Source organism: Ixodes scapularis, unplaced genomic scaffold (assembly GCF_016920785.2).
Source record: "Ixodes scapularis isolate PalLabHiFi unplaced genomic scaffold, ASM1692078v2 PGA_scaffold3__209_contigs__length_174095766, whole genome shotgun sequence".
NCBI lineage: Eukaryota > Metazoa > Arthropoda > Arachnida > Ixodida > Ixodidae > Ixodes > Ixodes scapularis.
Window position 1 is genome coordinate 23,437,194 of NW_024609868.1, and position 21,748 is coordinate 23,458,941.

A 21,748-nucleotide genomic window follows, 5' to 3' on the forward strand; every position below is an offset into this window, starting at 1 on the left:
CTTCAGAGTGATAAGAAGGTAGTTGCGCCTGTTTTAGTGTCCCGTCGCATGAGACTAGCGATAAGATTGGTCTGCGGGAAAAGTGCAGCTAGTTGAGCGCGAGAAGCCGTCAGTTGTAAACCATGGAGGGACTTGCTCGGTCTCCGTTGCGCGTCCTAACCGTGGATGCATTTACCCGTGTGCCCTTCTCGGGTAATCCGGCCGCCGTGGTCTTCCTGCAGGACGATGCGGTACGTGAGCACCTGCCCCGAGCAAGGGGTGCCTCAATATAACCAGAGGGTGGAGCCCTATGCTCTCTGCTCGTATATTTCAGAGAGGCTACTGCGGTATAACTAAAAATGACGTGCCGAAGCTGGCGTAGCGCACTCACGTGATATCTTGCGCTTTGACGTGGATTGACGAAGGTTTAAAAACTATCTAATACAAGGATTTTTTTCTTTTCAGAAGCGTTTAGCGTTTAATTTTAGACGGAGCCACCCAGCTGCATGAAACAGAAACAAACAAGAAGGTACCGGAGTGATTGGATGTTTTAGTTATTAGCTGAAACTAAAATTACTCTTAAAATATGTGTTGGTTATATTTAGTATTATTTGTAGAAACTAATGCAATTATATTTTGAAAGATATATACGTCTTCAGCGACATTGATGCGACAGCTTTGAGTTGGAAGAAAGTCAATGAGGCAGAACCGGCTTGTATAGAAACAGAGTCTTAGCTAAGACTGTGTGAAAGAAAGCACTGTTAAAGCCTTGCAGTCGAGCGAATAGCATGGCATATGAAGTCGAGTCTCGGGACTCTCAAGAGCTCGCACGCCCTGGGCTTGGCAGGCTTTCGTTCACACTTTTAGATATGACTCGGTTTTTGCTGTTTCTAGCGAGCCGGCCCAGTTGCCAGCCAGAAAGAGAGAGAGAGATTAACGCGGGGTATTGTTTTTGTCATATGAGTGACTGTATGAACTACTAAGTTCCAGCCAACAGCTGCACGCACGATGCCCGTGCTTAGAGCAGCTGCAGCGCTGGCACGTTCGCTCAGTGCAGACTACTGCTCAAAACAACAGCATATCGCGCTTTTAGTTTCCACTTCGTTCGAGGAAATGGAGCATAGTGGTGTCTGTAATTTAAAGTTCCCAATTACTGAAGTTAGAAAGTAATTAAATTCGCCATCCCGGTCTCTTCTACCTCAAAAACAATAATTGACAATGACTCCCACATTGGTCCTTTGAATGGGCCGCATAAATCGAGTTCTTAACAAATTGTGATTTGATTAACCCCAGAGCTCTAGCTAGGTTATTCATTTTTGTTTTTGTTTATTAAATATATAAAATAATAAATTCACTCGAACTAAAAAATATACAAAAAAAAAAAAAAAAAAAAGTCGTTGCGGTCAGTCTTTGCGGCGTTTACTTTTTGGCAAAATCAAGGTAAGATAAAATGTAAGCCAATTTTTTTTTCTACACCCTGATGTCTGCAATATATAGGGCGTCCCAAGTCACCAGGCTCGACCTAAAACGGACCGTAAAAATCGACGCCTGCACGTAACAATCTAAAGTTTTTGTCAAAAACGCATTTCACAAATCGTCGTTTTTTTTTTTTTTTTTTTTTTTTTTTACAATTACAATGCGTAGCTTTCTTTCTGTGAAAAATAGGGCCAAGAAACTTGCCAGGGTCAACGGCGGACGGCGACGTAGACGACCAAGTCGAGTGGTGGACCGCGCTTCGCTCGTATTGATAGATGGCGCTACCTCCTTACCGAGATCTATCGCTAAAGTTGGGGCTTGGGCGAGTTGGTACATACTTCGGAATTAAAAACAGCGCGAAAAGGCGAGAACCAGACAAAGAAATGTCACGGACGTAGCGCTGACTTACAACTGAGTTTATTGAACGCAAAATCGCAATATATATTTGCGGTGTCACGAACAAAAGAGAAGAAAGAATTCAGCCCATGTGATGCATCACCAATAAAAATAAAACAAAAAGTATATATAGGGTGTCACAAAAGAAAATTTGCACGGTCTTTTTTACCGCAAAAATAAACTAGGCATCGCCGAACGTTCATTCTCCGCCCAAAGGTAGAGCTAGAGGTCACAACCAGATGCCAAATTTTCAGCCCGATCCAATAACTAAATCAAAAGTTATAAGCGATTTTCTGAAATTTTCAATGGTAAAATGGAGCCTATTTTTGCCCGTTTTCGGTTTCTGGTTCCATAGAGCCCCATGTGTTTGAAAACTCCGTCGGCCGCCATTTTCCCATTGAAATTTTCAGAAAATCACTTATAACTTTTGATTAAGTCATCGGATCGGGCTGGGCTTGGCAGGCTTTCGTTCACACTTTTAAATATGACTCGGTTTTTGCTGTTTCTCCTTGTCGCGGTCGCGACGCCAACTGCCGCCAACGAACGAGCAGACGACGCCGAGAGCCGGCCCTTTTGCAGACAAGGAACTGCAGTTCCTTGCTGTTACCGCGCCTGTCTTTTTTGTTTCTGAGACTGTCGCCGCCTGCGGAACGCGCGCCGCTTTTGAATCGAAAAGATTGTCTGCTAAAAAGGCCTGCTCTTGGCGCCGTGTGCTCGTTCGTTGGCGGCGTTTGTTGCGCCATCTCTTGTCTCCCGTACGAAACGGCGCCGTGTTGTTTGCAGACCGGTGGCGTCGCTGCGTTTCCATAGGAGCTAAGCCTTTTTCTTTCTTTACTTTTTCCTCAGGTAAATTCCGCTCTTCGCAAATTTTACAAAAAAAAATGCACCATCTGTGGGCAACGCTGCACAAAGTCATAGCGCGATAGGTTAAGAAACCGAATTTTCCGGTCGATTTAAAGAGCCTGGCGTCTCCTTGTTTCACCTTGTATATATATATAATAAATAATGCGCCATGATACAGCCGTATAGAGTATGTGTCATGATAGGGCCACAGATACGTACAGAGTACGTGTCTGTGGCCCTATCAGGCAAAGAGATGAGTTTTTTGGTTCCCTGACTTGCTCGTGTTTTAGCACGTACTCTGTACGGCTGTGTCATGGCGCATTTATATATATATATATATATATATATATATATATATATATATATATATATATATATATATATATATATATATATATATATTTATTTATTATTGTTTTATTTTTATTGGTGGTGCATCACATGGGCTGAATTCTTCCTTCTCTTTTGTTCGTGACACCGCAGATATATAGTGCGATATTCCGTTCAATAAACTCAGTTGTAAGTCAGCGCTACGTCCGCGTCATTTCTGTGTCTGGTCCTCGTCTTTTCACATTCCGGCGACCTATTGAGACGGCTCGCGAGCACCGTGGCTTATTAAAACGAACATAATCGTTTTGTAATGTACCTTTGGTTAAAAAATAAGTGCGGACAATAAAAGCGAAACGTAAAGTTTAAAAAAGAAACCACGTCTGCATAACGAAGGAGCTTTTGCTGCAAATGGATTTCGCCTGCGTGTCGTCTGCTTTCTTTCGCTGGTCGGCTGCGCCTTCAGACCTTATTCTGACGCTGCTCCCGACGCCGTCTATCAGTACGCGCGCGAAACGCGCCCCGCCACTCGACTCGATCGTCTGCCGTTTACTCTGGGAAGTTTCATGGCGATATATTTTACAGAAAGGGAGCTACGCTCTCTAATTTTACAAGAAAAAGACCTACCTGTGAAATACATCTTCGACGAAAAGTTTAGATTGCTACGTGGAGGCGTCGATTTTTACGGTCCACTTTAGATCGAGCCTGATGACTTGGGAGACCTTATATAAGAGAGGAGTTTGTTTTGACCCCCTTTACGCTCTAAATATTAGGGAAAACACCTGATGAGTTTACCAGAGCCACATGCTTGAGTTAGTAACGATTCAGTGCACATGTTGTGCCTGTACATATTGGGCCATAAAGCGCCCGGCACCTTTTAAAACCAAATAATTTACGGTAAAAAAAAAAATGATCCCGATAAAAAAAAAAAAAAAAAAGAGGGGGGGGGGGGGGGAGAGTTTGCTCTAATTTCCGAAATTTCACAGCGGAAACTACATTTCCGTCCTCTTGCCTATTTTCTATTTTGCGCACTGCAACATGTTGTTTGCGTGTCGCAGCGTGCACGTGCAGTTTGTGGAGCATCTGCATGTGCTCTGTGCGACAAGCAGCGTCGTCTTTTGGCGTGACTTCATAAAGATCCTTCTGCGGGGCAGAGCTGCTGCGGGGGACCTGCTACTGCCAACTCTGAAGTCAAAGTGGAGGTCATTTTGCTTGCAGGACATTGGGGACGAGACGAAGCAGGCGATCGCGTCCGAGATGAAGCTTTCGGAGACTGCCTTCGTGTCCAAGACGGAACAGCACGACGACTTTGACAAATGTTGGTGAACGGGCCCCTGACCCACCAATGCCTCCTCTGTCGAGCATTGACACCGGCGCTTTGGTCCAGCGTGGTGTGATAGCCCTGTCTGTTTCACGCACATTTCAAAGGCTTCTTTCTCCACGGAGGCCTTTATAATTCCGAGGTCCAAGGGCGTGCATGCCGAGGGCCCTCGTTTGCTTTCCCGGACAACACTCGGATAGCCAATCACCGCAACTTGCGGAGGCAGATCAGCGAATGACGATGCCGAAACATCTGTTTAGACCAAAAAACGCAGTCTGAGTTGTGACATTAAGCAATGCAAGCGTGACGTTTTGCATTGCTTAATGTCACAACTCAGACGTCGTCATTCGCTGAGCTGCCTCCGTAAGTTGCGCTGATTGGCTCTCCGAATGTTGTGCAGGAAAGCAAACGTACGGGCTTTTTTTTAGAGTGTAGTCAGGATCCCTAATGATTCCCCGATTCCATAGTGACCTCCGTTCTCGATGCCTTTGAAATAAAACAGGGAGATAAAAAAAACGATTGGTGATTTTGAAAGTATACCGGGTGTTTCAATATAAACTTATCAATCAATATTTTCCTGAGAAAACTAGGCGCAGCAGAAAAAGACGATTGGTGCCGTATCAGTCACTGCATGCCGAGAGGCCAATCTATGGTTAGGTTCTTATTGGCTTTGCGAGTGTTGGAAAATACTTCAACTACATTGTACTTAATTAATACTCCAAGTAGGTCTAAATCTTGTATTTAACTTGAAGTACATACTCTGTGTATGTACTTACTTTACATAACGTTTTTTTTTTTGTTTTTTTTTTTCTGGTACTTTCCGAAGAACGTTTTACTCCCGACTTCAGAGTAACTTCCCCAAAATTCGGTCTTGTTATATTGGTATCACAAAATTATGCTTTCTCAACTCTAAAGAGGTACTTGGTGAGATATTCTACTCTCACCAGAAACGCAAGCCGACGACGCATCGCTTATTTGGTCATTTTTCTTGGTGAATAAATTAATGGCCGCTATAAGACCGAAACAAATAAGCGCCTTATAAGTTCATTGTGTGAAAAAGTGCATTGCGCTCGGCGTACTTACTATTTTACTTGAAGTACATAACCTCTAATTTACTTTGTGCTTTACTTCAGGTACTACCGTATTTACTCGCGTATAGGTCGACCTGTTTTTCAAAAATCGCCTCATCAAAACTGGGGGGGTCGACCAATACGCGAATCCCGGTATTATATTTTTCAACTTTTTTTTTTTTTCGGGGGTCCCGAAGTTAGGGGGTCGACCTATACGACGTATCGACCAATATGCGAGTAAATACGGTATTTAGATGTATACTTTACCGACACTGGATTTTGCTTACTTAATTTTTTTTTGTTATTGGAAATAAACTTATTGTTCCCATTAGAAACTTACTGGGTGTGATCAAACCCCACTAAATCAGCAAATTTTTGAAATACATGGAGCGCGTGGGGAAACGTGGTGGTGCTCAAGAGTTACCAGTTGTGTGCTGCAGGCGCAGCTGCGAGGCTGGCGGAGTGAAAATCCGGTAGGTAAGCAAACGGAAACACCACGCGAGCGTACTGTTGGCTGCATTTTGGAGACCCGGAAAAAGACAGCACGCGCCCAAAATCTTTCCGAAATTGGCTGAGTATCTTGACACTGAACTACAGTGTACCAAACCTATTTATTTTTATACAATGCGTCGTTTTCACTCGAGGCTTTTGGTTGATGCTGGATGAAACACCCAGTACACTTTCGTAAAGTGGTGTTGCAGCTTCCTGCCAATCTCAGAACGCACGTGAGATTTGACAAATATGCCGGCTTTAAAATTTCACTACGTTTTTCATCTTTTTTTTTTCATCGCAGTCTGTTTTTGGTCGGCGTGCCAATGCCCGCCAATGCCACTTCAGACCCCTCCCTGTCTGGACGGAGAGGCGAGACGCTGCCAAACCGAAAAACATCACTCATGCAGCGATATCTCTAACGGATCGCCGTATTTTTGGAAAAGAAGTACACGATTGAACACGGCCGACGAGGCCGACGAGACAAGTCACGTCAGGATTCTCATTCCCCCCTCCTCCTCGCTACTTCCGTCGAGCTGGTGAACCGAAGCGAGGAGGAGAGAAGCGAGCCGCTTCCCCTCATTCTCAAATTTTTCAGGGGGACAATTATGTCAAAGAACTCGCTTGATCACTCCCTTCTTTTCCAAAGTGCGGCCATCCGTCTGAAATATCGAGTATTAGTGATGTTTTGGAGTTCGTAGCGTCCCGTTCAACGGTTCTGCGTGCTGATTTTCGCGAAATCCAAATTTCGGTTCAGTAGTTTCTTAGATCGCCTCAATATGGCGAAAGCTCACTCTGCGGGCCCTGAGCATCCTAGAAATGCATAAATCATAACGATTTCCTTTTTAAAAATTAAAAACGTTTACAAATCTTTGTAATGCAAAAATAGAGCGCAGCTCTTGAGGAAAAGGGGGGGAGGGTATGCCCATCCTCCTCCTCCGTACCCTTCCCTCCTTCTCTCCTCCGGCTCCTAGCATCCTCCTCTCGTCTTCCTTCTCCTCCTCCCCCTGCTCCTCCTCCTCCTCCCGTCCTCCTTTACTCCTGCCGCTGAATTAGTTCATGGGTGGCGCGACACGAAGTCTTGACGTCATTTTCCCCGTTAAGTTTAGCGGGGAAACTGAATTGGTGTCGAGGTCACGTGACGTCAGTTTCCCCGCTAAATTTAGCGGGAAAATTTCCCCACTAAATTTAGAGTAAAATTTTTTGTGCTAAATTCAGCGAGTAAATTTTCCCGCTAAATTTAGAATAATGAATTTGAAATAAAAGCTCTACGTTCCAGTTTCTAAAATTGGAACGTAGGACTGGACCCGGAATACTAGGAAGTTAAACATCGCTCACTGATCGGAAATATACTCTAACTAAAGCAATTTCACTTTTATAATGTTAATAAAGTTTCCTACCTTTCGCTCCGGGCCAAATAACAAAGGTAATCCCTGTTATTCTCCGGCGAAGAGCCAATATGTATGCGCGTTTTTCCATAGGAATGCACAGGAGCACTAAAAGTGAACTGGTTGCTGGCTGTTTCAATTTGAAACCGGAAGGCCCATAGACACCAGCGCCAGTCGTAACTCTAGCCTACATATAAGGAATAACTCTGCGGTTCAAGCAAAACAAGATGACTGATCATCCAACGAGTTGATTTCCCTTCTGTAATTTGCTTACAGTTTTGGGGTAAAGGAAATAAATCAACAAATCTTCACTTTTCTTTGTTTTTTGGGGGGGGAGTTAACTCCTGCACCGCTGACAATTGGCCTCGCGTCCCTTCCAGCTAGCAGGTTCAAGCTCCGCTGGTTCACCCCGCAGAACGAGGTGCCGCTGTGCGGTCACGCCACGCTGGCCACAGCGGCAGCCATCTTCGGCGAGTGCGGTGAGCCAATTGGGTCCTATTGGACACCCGAGGCAATTGGGGTTTCGGCCATTAAGCTATGCGGAGCGCAAGTTCGTCTGCTCCTTTTTCAGGGGTTGTGGCGACGTCAGAACGCCGAGCTTTGATTGGCTCTGATCAACGTTACTAGAACACTCAATTGGGAAACTCACCGTTGAAACCTGGGCCTCTGGCGTCCGTCGAGACCGAGCTAAATACGATAACAGCGCTACCCTTTAGCGACGAGTTGAAACATGAAAATTGCCTTATATGGCTTCTGCTACAGTCACTGAATGTTCCCAGAGTACCAACACTCCCAGGCTCGAGGTGCCAAGATGGCGGCTCAATCTTTTTTCTTTATTGTGGCCACATTGAGCTTGTAGAAAACAAGTTTTGGCGTAAAAACAAACGGAAAAAAACACTCTTTTTGTAGGAACTTTTATTGGAGTTTAGTACAAAATGACAGGCGCGTCATGTTTTCTAAAATCCTTAGTTTACAAGGTTTTTCCGGCACAATTAATATTGTTTTTATACAATTATGTCTCACCGATGATTTCAGGTAGCGCGTCCCGACCTGGGCGCATCCTAACCTTAGTAATTGGCGGCGCGTCCGCTTGGAAGGCGGGGGTTTGCATCCCTGAAACCTCTTCTACTGTATACGTTACGGCGCCAAAATGGCCGATTAAAGCCAAAAGAGGGCAGTCGCAGTGGACACTATCGAATGCTATACTCCCGAAACAATACAAGCAGCCGTGTAATTCCCCGAGTGGCCGCTGCGGGAGAAATGGCGGCGTTACGATCGCCATTAGCTCGGTTCACGAGTACAGATCGGTACCACTTTTATAATGTCAACAAAACTACCTGCCTTTTGCTACCGGCCAAATAACAAAAGTAATTCCTGTTATTCTCCGGCGAAGCGACAAAATGCATGCGCGTTTTTCCATAGGAATGCACAGCATGGACTGTTTTAGAGCAGTAACCAACTGAGTTGTTCTAGTAACGTTGGCTCTGGTTGAAGGATAGTGGATGGACCTCAAAGCAAACTGCCTTGAGGTCTACCCACTATCCTTCAATCAGAGCTCTGCGTTCTGACGTCGCCACAACCCCTGAAAAAGAAGCAGACGAATTTGCGCTCCGCATAGTAATTGACAGCTTAAGAACCGCAGGCCGCAGCGAGTACCGAACATCTCATTATCACTTCACAGCCAATCAGGCTGCAGCATCCGAGCGATAAGAACAGCGAAGAACCAACCACGAAACGGAAAAATCATAAGCCACGCCCCCTGCGTTTTTAAACTTTCGATTACTGTGGCATGCCCCGAAAAATGACAAGCACCCTGTGTTTGTACACTTTCTGAGAGAAATCAAAGGCATCAGAGGCTTCTAGATACAGTTTCGTGCAAACCTAATGAGCCCGTAAGGCTAATCGTATGGTATTGTTGCACAAAGCACGAAATGTCCTTCCTTTTTCAGGTCCGATCGCATAATGGCTCTTTCTGGCATATAGTCAACGGACAACATAAAAAAACAGAGGGTGGGGCTTATTATGTTACTTCAAATTCAGACTAAAAAAGATTCTTCGTGGGTATAAAAAAAAAAAAAGAAAATGTCGCTGAAGGTAACATGTAGTTTCATCGTGTTCAGTCGATTAATCATACATGATGGTTTTCCGTTTTTGCCACTGATAGTGAAATAATCTCGGGCTATCAAACTGTTTCAGGGACGTTTGCTTTTCCAAGGTGCCTCAACCCTCCTGCCCCGAATTAATTTTTGATCCTGATCTTGAAAACGATCGCAGGAAATCTGTCGGAAGAGCTGGTGTTCGACACACGCAGCGGTCTGCTGAAGGCGTCCAGAGGCCCGGACGACATGATCTCGTTGGACTTGCCGGCAAGAACCACGGTGGCGGCTGTAAGCGGCGACACTTCTTAACCGATTTGCACGCAATCGGTTTGACTGATCACTTGTAACAGCTGGTACGCAATACATTCAATATGTGCGACGCGCGGCCTCTGCGGGTCGCGAAAGTGCCCTTGCGCTAAGCCCGAGTGGAATGTCGAGCCCCTTTCTGGCCCTGTTCCGGCACCTCTCTTCTTTCCGACTCAAAAGCGGCGCGAGCTCTTTGTCATATCAGTTGAAAATGCATTATTTTATTATCCTTACTAATAACACACATTGAATGAACACGTGGTTTGTCGGGTTATTTTAACTGTTTTTTTTTTCGTGGTACTTATATGCTGTCTGCTTTGCAGTTCCTTGTTGTTACCGTGCCTGTTTTTGTTTGTGCGACACTCGCCGCCTGCGGAACGCGCGCGCGTCGCTTTTGAGTCGAAAAGATTGTCTGCTAAAGACGCCGGCTCTCGGCGCCTTATGCTCGTTCCTTGGCGGCAGTTGACGTCGCGACCGCTTGCGCCATCTCTTGTCTCCCGTGCGAAGCGGAGCCGTATTGTTCGAAAACCGGTGGCTTCGCTGCATTTCCATACGAGCTAAACCTTTTTCTTTCTTTACTTTTTCCTCAGGTAAATTCGCTCTTTGCAACTTTTACAAAAAAAAAAAAAAAAAAAAAGAAAAAAGCACTAATTGCGGGCAACGCTGCTCAAAATCGTAGTCCAATAGGCTAAGAAACCGATTTTCGCGGTCGATTTAAAGAGCCTGGCCGCTACTTGGGACATCCGGTAGGAGACGTTCCGTAAATACTGATAGCAGCTATTGGTTCGCGGCGTATTTGGGGCGAAGTAAACGCCCAGACATTTTCGAGGGGGGCATGCACTTAGTGCATCCCTGCGCTTCTTCTTTCCCGCAGGACACGGGGAGTTCCAATTACTGAGATCAACTGCGGAAAACTAACGAATGACGAGGTCATAACAAATAAACAAAAAACAATCTGACCCAGAAATACGGTCTGCGCTAAGACGCATGGTCAGAACAAGAGTTTCATATTTTTTCTAGCCTTCCTCCTACCATCGATATCAGTGACTGGTCTTTAGCGCGTTCTCTCGGCAAGTAGAAACACGGGCATTGTTTAGTACATGCGGTGACATGTCGTCTACCATCACGAGGTGTTGCAAAATATAGTTTGAAACACGGTGAGAGACGGGAACTTTAGTAGCCGATTGTCGTCTGCGGTTGCCGACGTCAAGGATTGCAGAAAAAAAAAACACTAATTAATAAAATAATCATTTGAAATTTAACATTCAGCTGTTTTGTAGGTGAAAATAAACACGATTCCAGTTAGAAACTTGCTGAGCGTCATCGAAAACCACTACATCAGTCAATTTTAGGAGGACTTAAAGCATCTGGGAAGCGCGAGGGCGGAGGCGTATAGTGCAGCAGGTGCACAACGCCGCGCAAGGCCGGCGATGAAAAAGGGTCTAATGAAAATAATATCATTCGGTTTTTCGCTGTGTCTTCTTTCAGCTCAAAAAGTAAACTAAAAATCGCAAAACGTCTCCCTCCAAATGTGGAGCTAGCGGTCTCGACCGGAGGCCAGCATTTCAGAACAAAGCAGTTACCTTATTTTAAAGGTTATAGGTGATTTTCGGAAACTTTCAACGGGGAAACCGGGGCCCGTTCCTTGGAGTTTGCGCCAGTCAATCCCACGAATTGGTGGCCTTCCGTCGGCAAAATCATTTTCTCCATTAAAAATGTCACAAACTCGATTATAAAATTTACGAATTAGATAATCACTCTATCCCCTAACTTTGACATCTGTTCCGGACCGCTAGTGGTATACATTTTGTGCGGAGAGGCTGTCCATTCGGCGATGCATAGTTTCTTTTTACGGATAGAAAATAAAAAAAAAAAAAAAGGGGGGGGGGGGGCGGGCAAATCACGCACCTTTCCTCCGGTAACAGGAAAGAGGGGGGAGGGGGGAGTATGAAAGCCAATCACTCCCCCCCGGTAATAAACGCGGGGCGGGGCTTGCTATGTTAATGCTTCTTGTTTCGTGATGAGTCCGACTAATGCTGCAGTCTCATTGGCCGAGAAGCGATAATGAGATGACTGTGACTTGCCACGTACTGCATTTCTTAAGTTGTCGCTGTCTCTGCACGCAGAAACGGGATATGCATTTAGCAGCATAATCAGGCAAACGCCTTTTTGTAGTCAATGCGCAATGAACTCTCGGCTTTCTAATGATTCGTCGAAAAGATTGGATCATGTTGGACGAAGAAACGCGAGTTGCGAACGTGTCCGCGGGAAAATACGTGGCGGTAAGACCAGCAGGTAAGTAAAGATACTTATAAAATCTTGAGTCCCTAACTGAGACACAGGGATGAAGACAGCCTCGTGTTTTGTATTTGCCTCTAGGCTCACCATTTCAGATCTCCCCATCTGGTCGGTGCTTTGCTAGACGGGGGACTGCGGATGCGTACGTCTCGTTTGTTACGCACTTATCCTAATTCTTGGTCGTTTCTGCCAACAGGACCGGGAAAAGTACGGGCAACTTGCGGAGGTACGTGGACAGAAATTCACCCTGTAGTTTCGGTGACCCCACTGTCACAAAAGGCATGGAGACACACATTCACGCGTATATGTCTATACAGCCATGGGAGGACGGTTAAATTTGTTCCTCTTAACATTTGAATCTTGGTCCTGTATAATGATCGTTTAGACGGGACAGTGTTACTTTTTTTTTTTATACGGATTGCGTTGGGGAAGGTGATAGGGAAATGAAAGAGAGAGAGAGAGAGAGAGAGAGAGCAGAGGAGGTGATTTAATAAGGTTTCCTATGTGGCACATCACCGTTCCGATCGACTGTACTCATTCTCGACTTTTATGATGTCTTTGTTTTGAATATCTCACTGAGCGAGACCGATTTACAATATCCGCCAAGCTATATAATGTCTAGTATTTAGAGCAGTCGATGTGTGCTAATTTTCGTTTGAGATTGGGCAGTTTTGAGTCTCTTTACTCAGCTGACGCTATTAATATGATCCGGTAGAGCCAATCAAGCCGTGACAAAAGTGCATCGTCACGGCACTATCACCGGACGAACCAACCACGCAGAGCTAATACCTCATGATTCCGCATATTATAGGCTGGGGGAGGGGGGATTGCACGACGTCATGAGTCTTGACGTCGTCCAATCGTCAAATGCTTAGACAAACCCATCCAAACAAAAGAATGGCGAAAGAACTATAGCTGACGCTCAGCCCTATAGACGCTTTCAGCGCGCGCCAGATTGAGCCGCCATAGCCGACCTTCTCTTGTTTTACCGAGATGCCGAGCCACTGAAGCGGGCGTTGACGAGCCTCCACAAAAGCCTAGGCTGGGGAGAAGGTCACAGTAACACTTAAAATGGCAATAGCCGATCCTGCTGTGGTAATGATGAAGTGGAGCGAACGGAATAATACGGAACAAAAACTGAAGGTCAGTTATGGCGGCGCCCATGCACAGCTGCCTGAAAGCGTCTATACTCGCAACTAAAAGAAAGTAATCCAACTTTCTTTTTTCCCTTTTCTTTTTTTGTTCGGACGTTTTTTTTTATGTTCATTACAGCCAAGCCAGGTCCTTCAGCGGGGCTATTTGTTAGAAAGTAGAAAGGTCTCGCTATTTTAAAGGAAGCGACAAATGCAGCAAAAAACAAGTGACACAAAATGAAGTCTTCGCCGAAAGCAAACACCCTTTCTTCATTTCTTCTTTCTCTTTCAACAATCTGCGCCGCCGCCGTCAAGTTAGCTCACTGGTTCATTCGAGTTCAATGTTCGGTGCACACGCGCCTCACTTCCTTCTTTGTTTTTCTTCTCTTTTCTCTTTCAATCCTGTACAGCTATATAAGAAACACTGACTGACGCCACCGTGTCGCTGTGGTCAAGTCCAATCGCAGCGCCTCGCTGTTTGATCTTTGAGGCGGTGACCCGTTGCGCCTTCGGTTCGCAACTCTAGCCTGGACCGCCTCTCTTCTGCGGTGGATATGCTGCTTTTGTTTGTCGCGCCTGTGTTCGTGCTGCCAGTGCCGGGACAAAGACAGGCGTACATCTTTTGACATCGTGCACCTCCGCCTTCGTTCACGTAACCTTACGCCATAGACGGCGATCTTAATCAATAAACAAATCAAGGCGCGAGCTGCCATTGAAACAGGCGAGATAGACTGGTGTAGTGCCGCTAAAAAGAGCAAGATGTTCTATGTAATCAACCGCGTCTGTGCTCAATTTTATTTTTGTCGAGTCCGTTAGTTTTATAGACACAAAGGCACAGTCCTGCTTTCTTCGTACTGTACAGGGTTAAGGCGTTAACTTGCAAAATGCCGGCGCCACTTCAGCCCTTCTCTTAAATTTGCCTCTTCCCGAAATCTGCCGCCCGAGGCTCCCAGGCCCCCGAGCACGCCGCTGAAGGTAACGAACCGTCACTGCGAAGTGCGCAGCAGACGACTGATTTAAAAAAAAGCGTGCACATTGAAAGACATAGGCAACAATGGCCATACTATGGCAACGAAAAGGACTCTGCTGGAAGCATATGGTTGTGAAATCCCAAGAAAGTGGTTGTTGGAAGGAGATAAGCCACCGGAAATATATCAGGAAACGTTGGGAGCGCAGCAGTAAAGAAAATCTTGAACTAGGAACCACACAAGGAAGGCACTCATTTTTATATACATATGATATACTATGTTGTTTGTGTGTGTGTGTGGGGGAGGGGGGGGGAGAAGAGGGTAGGGGAGGCGAACTAACTCCCCCCCCCCCCCCCCCCCCCCCCCACACACACACACACTCACATACCAAAAGGAAATTCTGCACACGCCGCTCCCCTGCGTTTCTATTTCTGAGTGGTTGGTATAACGGGTGACAGAAAATGCATAAATGCGACGAGCGCCGTGAGGGCGCACTTTTAGCGCTCCCTGATTGACTCTAACGGAACGTGGCGTTAACCGCGGTCAGACTTAAAGTGAAACGGAGCCCAATCACTGATGCTGCGCTGACGTCCTATGCAGGCGGTGGTCGGTAAACTTCCCGTATGTGAGCTTCGCTACTCGGCCGACGAGAAGAAGCTGCTGGTGCGACTGGACGACCGCTGCACCAGGTACAATGATCACCGCGTTCTTTGAGATGCAGCGACCGAGTCCTCCGTCCAACGCAGGGCGATGCTGGAGCAGTTCGTCCCGAGCCCAGCTCGGATGCTTCAGCTGGAGACGAGCGGGCACATCAAAGGCGTCACGGTGACTCTGAAGGGCGACGGCGAGCGTTACGACTTCATGTCGAGGCACTTCTGTCCCTGGTACGGAATCCCGGAAGACCCTGTTACCGGTGAGCGAAGGAAAGGGCTTTCTCGAGGGTTGCTCAAACAAAACAGTCGTTCCGCTGTGCACACACAAACAAAAAAAAAGAAAAAGAAAACATTAAAAAAAAACGTGACCGTTTTGGCACGCGCGAACGCTTTCCGTGAGGACATCAACCACACAAACAGCGCGGCTTTCCTCCTCGCCTCCACACTATTGTCTCGTCCCTTTTCTTGTTTTCGGGAAGTTGGGGACTGAAAAGACAACAGCAAAAGGGGCATTGACAACAGCCAGCAGCCCTATCACGAGCAGGCTCCATGGGCTTTGTCTTTGAACAAACCTTTACAAACCGTTTTGTAGGGGTTCTGCGCATGCGATCAGATGCGTGTTTGTGTGTGCGTGTGCCTGTTTGGGGAGTGTCTGTGTTCGTGTCATTAACAAGAAAGAGGTTAACACAGATAGAATCGCCAAGTAAAAACACTTTAGCAAATCATGAAAAGCCTCGCATCCACGCGATATCATCGATAGAATGCCTGATGACACGAGTAGGTGTTTTACTTGTTTTACTATACCTTGGCGTAACTCAGCATATTCTGGCCGAGTGTGCTAGCGCACACCAGCTCGGAGTACGTGGAGCGAAAGCTCGCTCTGCAGAACCCAGGACCCTGGGTTCAGTCCGCAGCCCTGCCCGTTTCAATCTGCATGAGCGTCGTACAGGCGTGCGGTCGTGTATCACTACTGCGTGATGCACGTTAAAGACCCCAGGCTTGCGGTTGCACTGCATTGGCTAAATTTATCATCTACACCTGGGAGACTCGTCGCCCGTTGAGGCAGAAAATAGTTCTAGGCTGTATAAACATGCACACAACCCAATTCTGCTTGCACTAGTACTGCTGCAAGAAAGGGATTACGAAACCATGCGCCTGTGCCGCTGCTTTCTGCAATTTTGGACGTTATTCCCTAGATGGAGCCTTATCACGGTCACGTGTAAAGCCCCTTCATGTTTCAAAAGTAGCGCAATGTTCGTCGAGGCACGTGCAACGTGCAGCCCTTGGGAAGATCATGGCGGCACAGCGCAGCACTGAGCTAGATTTCAGACGCCATGATCCTCCCAGAAGGGTCGCGCGGCACGTGGCTCGAGCATTTCTACAACAAAGAATGGCGCTATTTTTCCGAGGATAGAGGTAGAGTGTAGTAGAAAGTACGAGTGGGACGAGCTACAGGCACCGCTCATGCTTTCAGTTGCACCTCAAAATGTGGAAAGCGATCAGGTGGAACCAAGCCACTTCGATCGCAGCGCCACCTTCCCTGCGATCGAGCAACGACACAGGCCATGGTCATACATATAGCAATATAGCCCCTTAGGAGCTATATTGCTATATGACAGGTAAAAGTACAATATGGCCCCTTAGAAACTATAGACCAACACGCGGCTCTGACGTCACGCCTCTGCGGTGGCGTTGCTGTCGGCATAGCGCATGCGCAGTTGCTTCGCCTCACGCGAATCTGGTTTCTGCGCACGCGCAGTGCCCATACCTGGTGTGGGCAAACGCGGGCGTGTTTGTAAACAGCGTGTCGGTCTATATTATATTTTTTTATGATTTTGACGTCAGAGATAACGTCAAAGCACCATGACTCGACGACGTGACGTTACGACGACGCCACGACTTCATCGTCGACTACGACGTCACGCGACGCCAAGATGCTGTCGTAAGGCCGTCGTGACATCGCGTCGCTTCGAGGACGACGCCGTTACGCGACATCAAGTCGCAGTTGTGACGCGGTCGTGACATCGTGTCGCGTTGAGCACGACGCCGCTATGCGTCGTGCTGGCCGTCGCGCTTGCCGTCACGCCGTCGTCACGCCGGCGGCGTGACGACGGGCGCGTGTCAGCCAATCGTAAGAGGAGGCGCCGGCAACAGAGGCGCCGCCGGTGCCTCCGCTGGATACTGCGCTCCAGATTTTTCCGTTCAGAAAGGGGCAAGGCACGAACTTCGATCACCTTCTTAGTATAGGAAATAGACGTCGCACGAGCATAATTTTTTTACAATTTCTGGGATGCTAAGACCCCATGGAATGAGTTATCACCAAAAAGAGACAATCTCAGAAACGTCTTTAGTGCACTGCTCCCTGGCACATGCTCAGATGTAATTCCGTTCACAGGTAAAACCACTTTTAAAACATTTGTCGGCAGAATGCCTCTTCGATCACGAACTTCAGCACGAACTTCGATCACCTTCTTAGTAAAGAAATAGACATCGCACGAGCATAAATTTTTTTTATTTTATTTCTAGGATGCTGACATTTCATAGAATGAGTTATCACCAAGAACGGACGATCTCAGAAATGTCTTTAGTTTACTTTTAAGATGATGGTTATGAGAGTGTGGGGCGGCTGGGAAGCAGAGGGGGAACTTCAGTTTTCAATGTGAACACCTGTTGTTGCCGCCCTTAGCAGTTCATGTTCCGGAGGTGTAGCCGGAAAAGCTTGTGACAGTAAGTCAGCATTTCGGCGCTCTAGTTGGTGCGTTATCGTGGACGTCACATCACCTGGTTATGCGGAAGAAGTAAGGGGGAGAGGGAGCGAGGTTTAGGCAAATCTGGGAGAAGGCTAGCGCGTGAATCACTGAGGCGTATTTACCGAAGTTCCCCCGCCCACTTTTTTTATCTCCCACTGTAAGCCAGGCAATGTTACGTCCATGAAAACACACCAACCACTGCAACCATAGTGCCGAATTCGGCCTGTTGCACTTACTCCACAAGCTTTTCCTAACACGCGTCCCGGAACGTGCCTTTGACCGCTGAAGATCCCAAAAAGGGCGTCTACTCCACTGCAGGTTCCGCTCACACCGTCCTTGGACCTTACTGGGCATCGGTCTTGGGCAAGGAAGTATTGCGCGGTAAGTTATCGTTGCATTCGGCGCGACATCCCTCCGTTCGTCAACGAAGTTAATTAAGTGGACCACTGCTTTGAGACCTCGCTGTTGCAGGAGCCTCTGTGCAGACGTTTCGGTCGCACATACGGAACAAAGCGAATGGAGACGTTTCAGCAAACAAGTTCCGAGAGTACGTGTTTGCAGACAGATATTTTTTGATACTTTGAAACTCAGCAGGTAGAATTGGCATCATAAATTGACATACAAAGTGGCAGCCCTGTGGCAATCTCTTGAAAACACACAAAAGAGTGTACCTACTCTCTGCAGAGCGCACGGAAGGTCAGTCCACTACCACCTAGAATAAACAAAGCTTGTGAACATCGCCGTTACGCATTAGGTGAGCGGCGTTTGGCAACTTCCGGTTCCTTAGGAAATTTTGTTTCACTGTTGACAAACGACGACGAGGAACTGCAAGTCTGTGCAAGCACAATTCTGACACCTCCAGACTAGTTTTCAGAACCATGGTTAGAGAGGCTTGCAGATCATCTGCGTCGTTTATCAACAGCTAAGCAAAATTTCCTAAAGAACCGGAAGTTGCCGAGCGGCGCTCACCTATTCAGCAATTGGGCCCGAGCCCGACGCCGAGTCGAGACCCGCCCGAACGCTGACCTATAGGGTTCAATCCCTGTCTGATCTTGATCTCATCTGTGATGACGTCGAGATGCTAGTGCACGAGCTTTAATTATCTTTAGTCTGTGACAGGTTAAGAGCTCAGGGGAAGCTCCTTTATTCTTTCCCCTTTAAAAGAGCAAACGCTGGAGAGGATGCAACCTTCTCTCCACTGCAGCGTTTGCTCTGCTAAAGTGAAAAGGGGAAGGAGGAGCTTCCCCTGAACGTCCGCCTCGAAGACGCTAAAAGCCCGTTCACACACTTGCAACCGAGTAGGACCGACTGAGAAAATACCTTTTTTTAAGCCCCTAGTGAAGGCTTAGAACCGGATGCGCTGCTGCGAAGTTGGTCCTAGAGCGCCGTTCACACTCTTGCGACCGAGTAAGACTGAGAGAGACCAGACCGGTTCTTAAGCCTTTTGCGACTTCTTAGGACCGGATGCGATGCAGCGGAGCTGGTCCTAAGAGATCCCAAGAGGCTTAGAAACCGGTCTGGTCTCTCTCGGTCTTACTCGGTCGCACGAGTGTGAACGGGCCTTAAGTCGACGCAAGAGGCTAAAAACCTGGTCTTGTCTCTCTCCATCCTTCTCGGTTGCAGGTGTGTGAGCGGTTGCAGGTGTGTGAGCACAACGACAAGGAGCATGACATTTTGCATGCCCAGTGCTCATGCGCAGACAGCAGCTTTCTAACAAATATTTGGCCCTTAGTTGCACGCAGTCCGTCGATTGCGGTGATTGACGGGGCAGTACACGCCGGCAGATGTTTTCTCTTGACTTTGTGGTTGTCGCGTCCCCGTGCTTCGCAGCGAGGCAGGCGTCGGCTCGTGGCGGAGACCTCTACCTGAGGGTCCCGGCCTCCGGGCAGCGGCTGCAGATCGGGGGCCACGCCACCGTCGTGCTCCGGGGCCAACTGCAGCTTTGATCTTCGTCCTGGAGAGCCAGTTCTGTTGTCAGTGAAGCTGTGACTGGGCCGACCATAAAAGCCTCGCTGAATTGGCTCTGCCTCCATCCAGTCTCTGACAAGGCGTGTGATAGAGTCATACAATTATTCGTGTTACAAGCAAATTATTCTTCAAAATGATTTGCTTGCACGAGCTCTTTTTGCGTGGTACGTGTAAAGGAACTACGGGGTCTTATTAAAAAGTAACCGGATCGACCTTTTTTTTTTAGTCGAAGGGTCGGGTGACTTTATAAGCCCCCCTTTGGTGTCTCTTTCTTCAATTTCGAAGTACCTTTTTTACATTCGATATATCGGTTGGAATGTTAACAAAACAATTAGTAAAAATGCAAAAAGAGATTTCTACGACACCTATTTCAGTGTCGCACCCATGACTTTGTTCACTTCATCGCATAAAAAAACTTCATTCTATGCAACCCTTTTTTTTTTTCGGTGTTCAAAATGCTTAGAACTCACATAGCGACAAGTACGGCCGGGTTATATATAACAAAGTGTTATACAGAGCAGTTCAAAATCTTTTGAAATTGATGCAAAATTCAATTACGCACCTCTGCCATATCCTCACAATGCATATCTTCGTCAAGCTCCGTGACGACACGTATGAGGCGCTTTCGCTTACCGCGACAGAACGGCTATGCCGGCCCAACTGCAGGTTCAGACCATGTGAAAATGTTACCTTCAAAACACCAGCACACCACTGACCATATACCTCCTCGCAAAGAGAAAACAGAAGCCGGCTTGTAGATTGTTTGATCGCTTAGAGTACCGGCACTCGATTCCCCAATCTGCTAGTGGGCGCCGCCATCTTGGTGCCCGGTTCACAGCTGGCACAATTGGCAGCATTCAAAAATGCGACTTCCAGAGCTTCAGAAACTGCGTCAGAAAGCTCAGGTAATATTGTTTCGGTCTGTCGCGGACAGTTTTAACAATTCTGGAGGACGAAAAAGTGTTTCCCGTGATTTCAGATAAAGCTTCGGATAAGAGACCACAATGATTTTAAACACCAAGATCGCTGCAGTGTCGTTATTCCGACGCGTGGCTAATTCGGTGGTTTTAGTGGTATACGCTCGATCCCGTAGCTCCCACACCGCTCCACATAAAACTCCCGTGACTCCCCAGACGCTGTTCCAATGTTGACAAAATAACTGCGCGCGGAGTGGGCACGGGAGCAGTGGCGTCGACATGGCCCTAATGCCGCGCTTCTGCGCTTTGCAGGCATTCCTGGCATTTTTCCTGCCCCTGCCTTCAACTTTGCCAAGCGATACGGCCGGATACCCCATCGGATTACAATCTAACGAGAGCGTCGGCCAGCAGCACGTCGTCAGCTCTTTTGTCCCGGATCACCCTCGTCTGCTGCAACCAGTTCGTGGTCCCGCAGCGTCATCGACAGCGACATCAATTCCCGCCCTCCTCTTAAACGGCTGGCAGCGCGACTGCTTCTCCAGTGGGCACGGGAGCAGTGGCGTCGACATGGCCCTAATGCCGCGCTTCTGCGCTTTGCAGGCATTCCTGGCATTTTTCCTGCCCCTGCCTTCAACTTTGCCAAGCGATACGGCCGGATACCCCATCGGATTACAATCTAACGAGAGCGTCGGCCAGCAGCACGTCGTCAGCTCTTTTGTCCCGGATCACCCTCGTCTGCTGCAACCAGTTCGTGGTCCCGCAGCGTCATCGACAGCGACATCAATTCCCGCCCTCCTCTTAAACGGCTGGCAGCGCGACTGCTTCTCCAGTGGGCACGGGAGCAGTGGCGTCGACATGGCCCTAATGCCGCGCTTCTGCGCTTTGCAGGTCTGTAATCAATTTTCTCTTTATGCCAAAAAAAATAACGACCCCTACTTGCTCTTGCTCCCGTGCCCAGGAGTGCTTTGTGAAATTGCTTGTGATTGTTTTTCGATGTTTCGGTTGCTATTGCGCTGCGGTGACGTCGAAGTGAATCCGGGCCCTCATACTCGTTCTGGGACACTTCTGGAGGTTGACACTCTGCCTGACGAGCCGTCCGAACAGATGGCTGTCCTTTTTCACCTTTTAAAAGACCTTCAGGCACGGTCTGTTCAATCGGCACAGAGTCAAGTTGAGCTGGTCGCTGACGTAAAATCAATAAAGACTGGCCAAAAAAATATTGAAACTAAAATTGGCCACATTCAAAAACGGCTAGACGCCCTTGAAGAAAAAACAAAGGTACTCGACAATTTTAACACGAACCTGGTCGAAATTCAGGACTCGGTAAAAGTGCTAACCACTCAGCATGACTCAATGGAATCCCGCCT

General features: G+C 47.4%; 1 protein-coding gene across 1 annotated transcript; it reads left to right on the top strand.

Moving 5' to 3' along the window:
* The first annotated feature begins 131 nt into the window (after positions 1-131).
* LOC8026040 (phenazine biosynthesis-like domain-containing protein) lies at positions 132-19,673 on the top strand. The gene is made up of 9 exons (XM_029976012.4): positions 132-230; positions 4,240-4,339; positions 7,670-7,768; positions 9,564-9,676; positions 12,189-12,218; positions 14,694-14,782; positions 14,840-15,006; positions 17,815-17,877; positions 19,327-19,673. The coding sequence occupies exons 2-9, from the start codon at positions 4,279-4,281 to the stop codon at positions 19,440-19,442; spliced, it is 738 nt and encodes a 245-aa protein (XP_029831872.4). The 5' UTR covers positions 132-230; positions 4,240-4,278; the 3' UTR covers positions 19,443-19,673.
* The last annotated feature ends 2,075 nt before the right edge of the window (positions 19,674-21,748 follow it).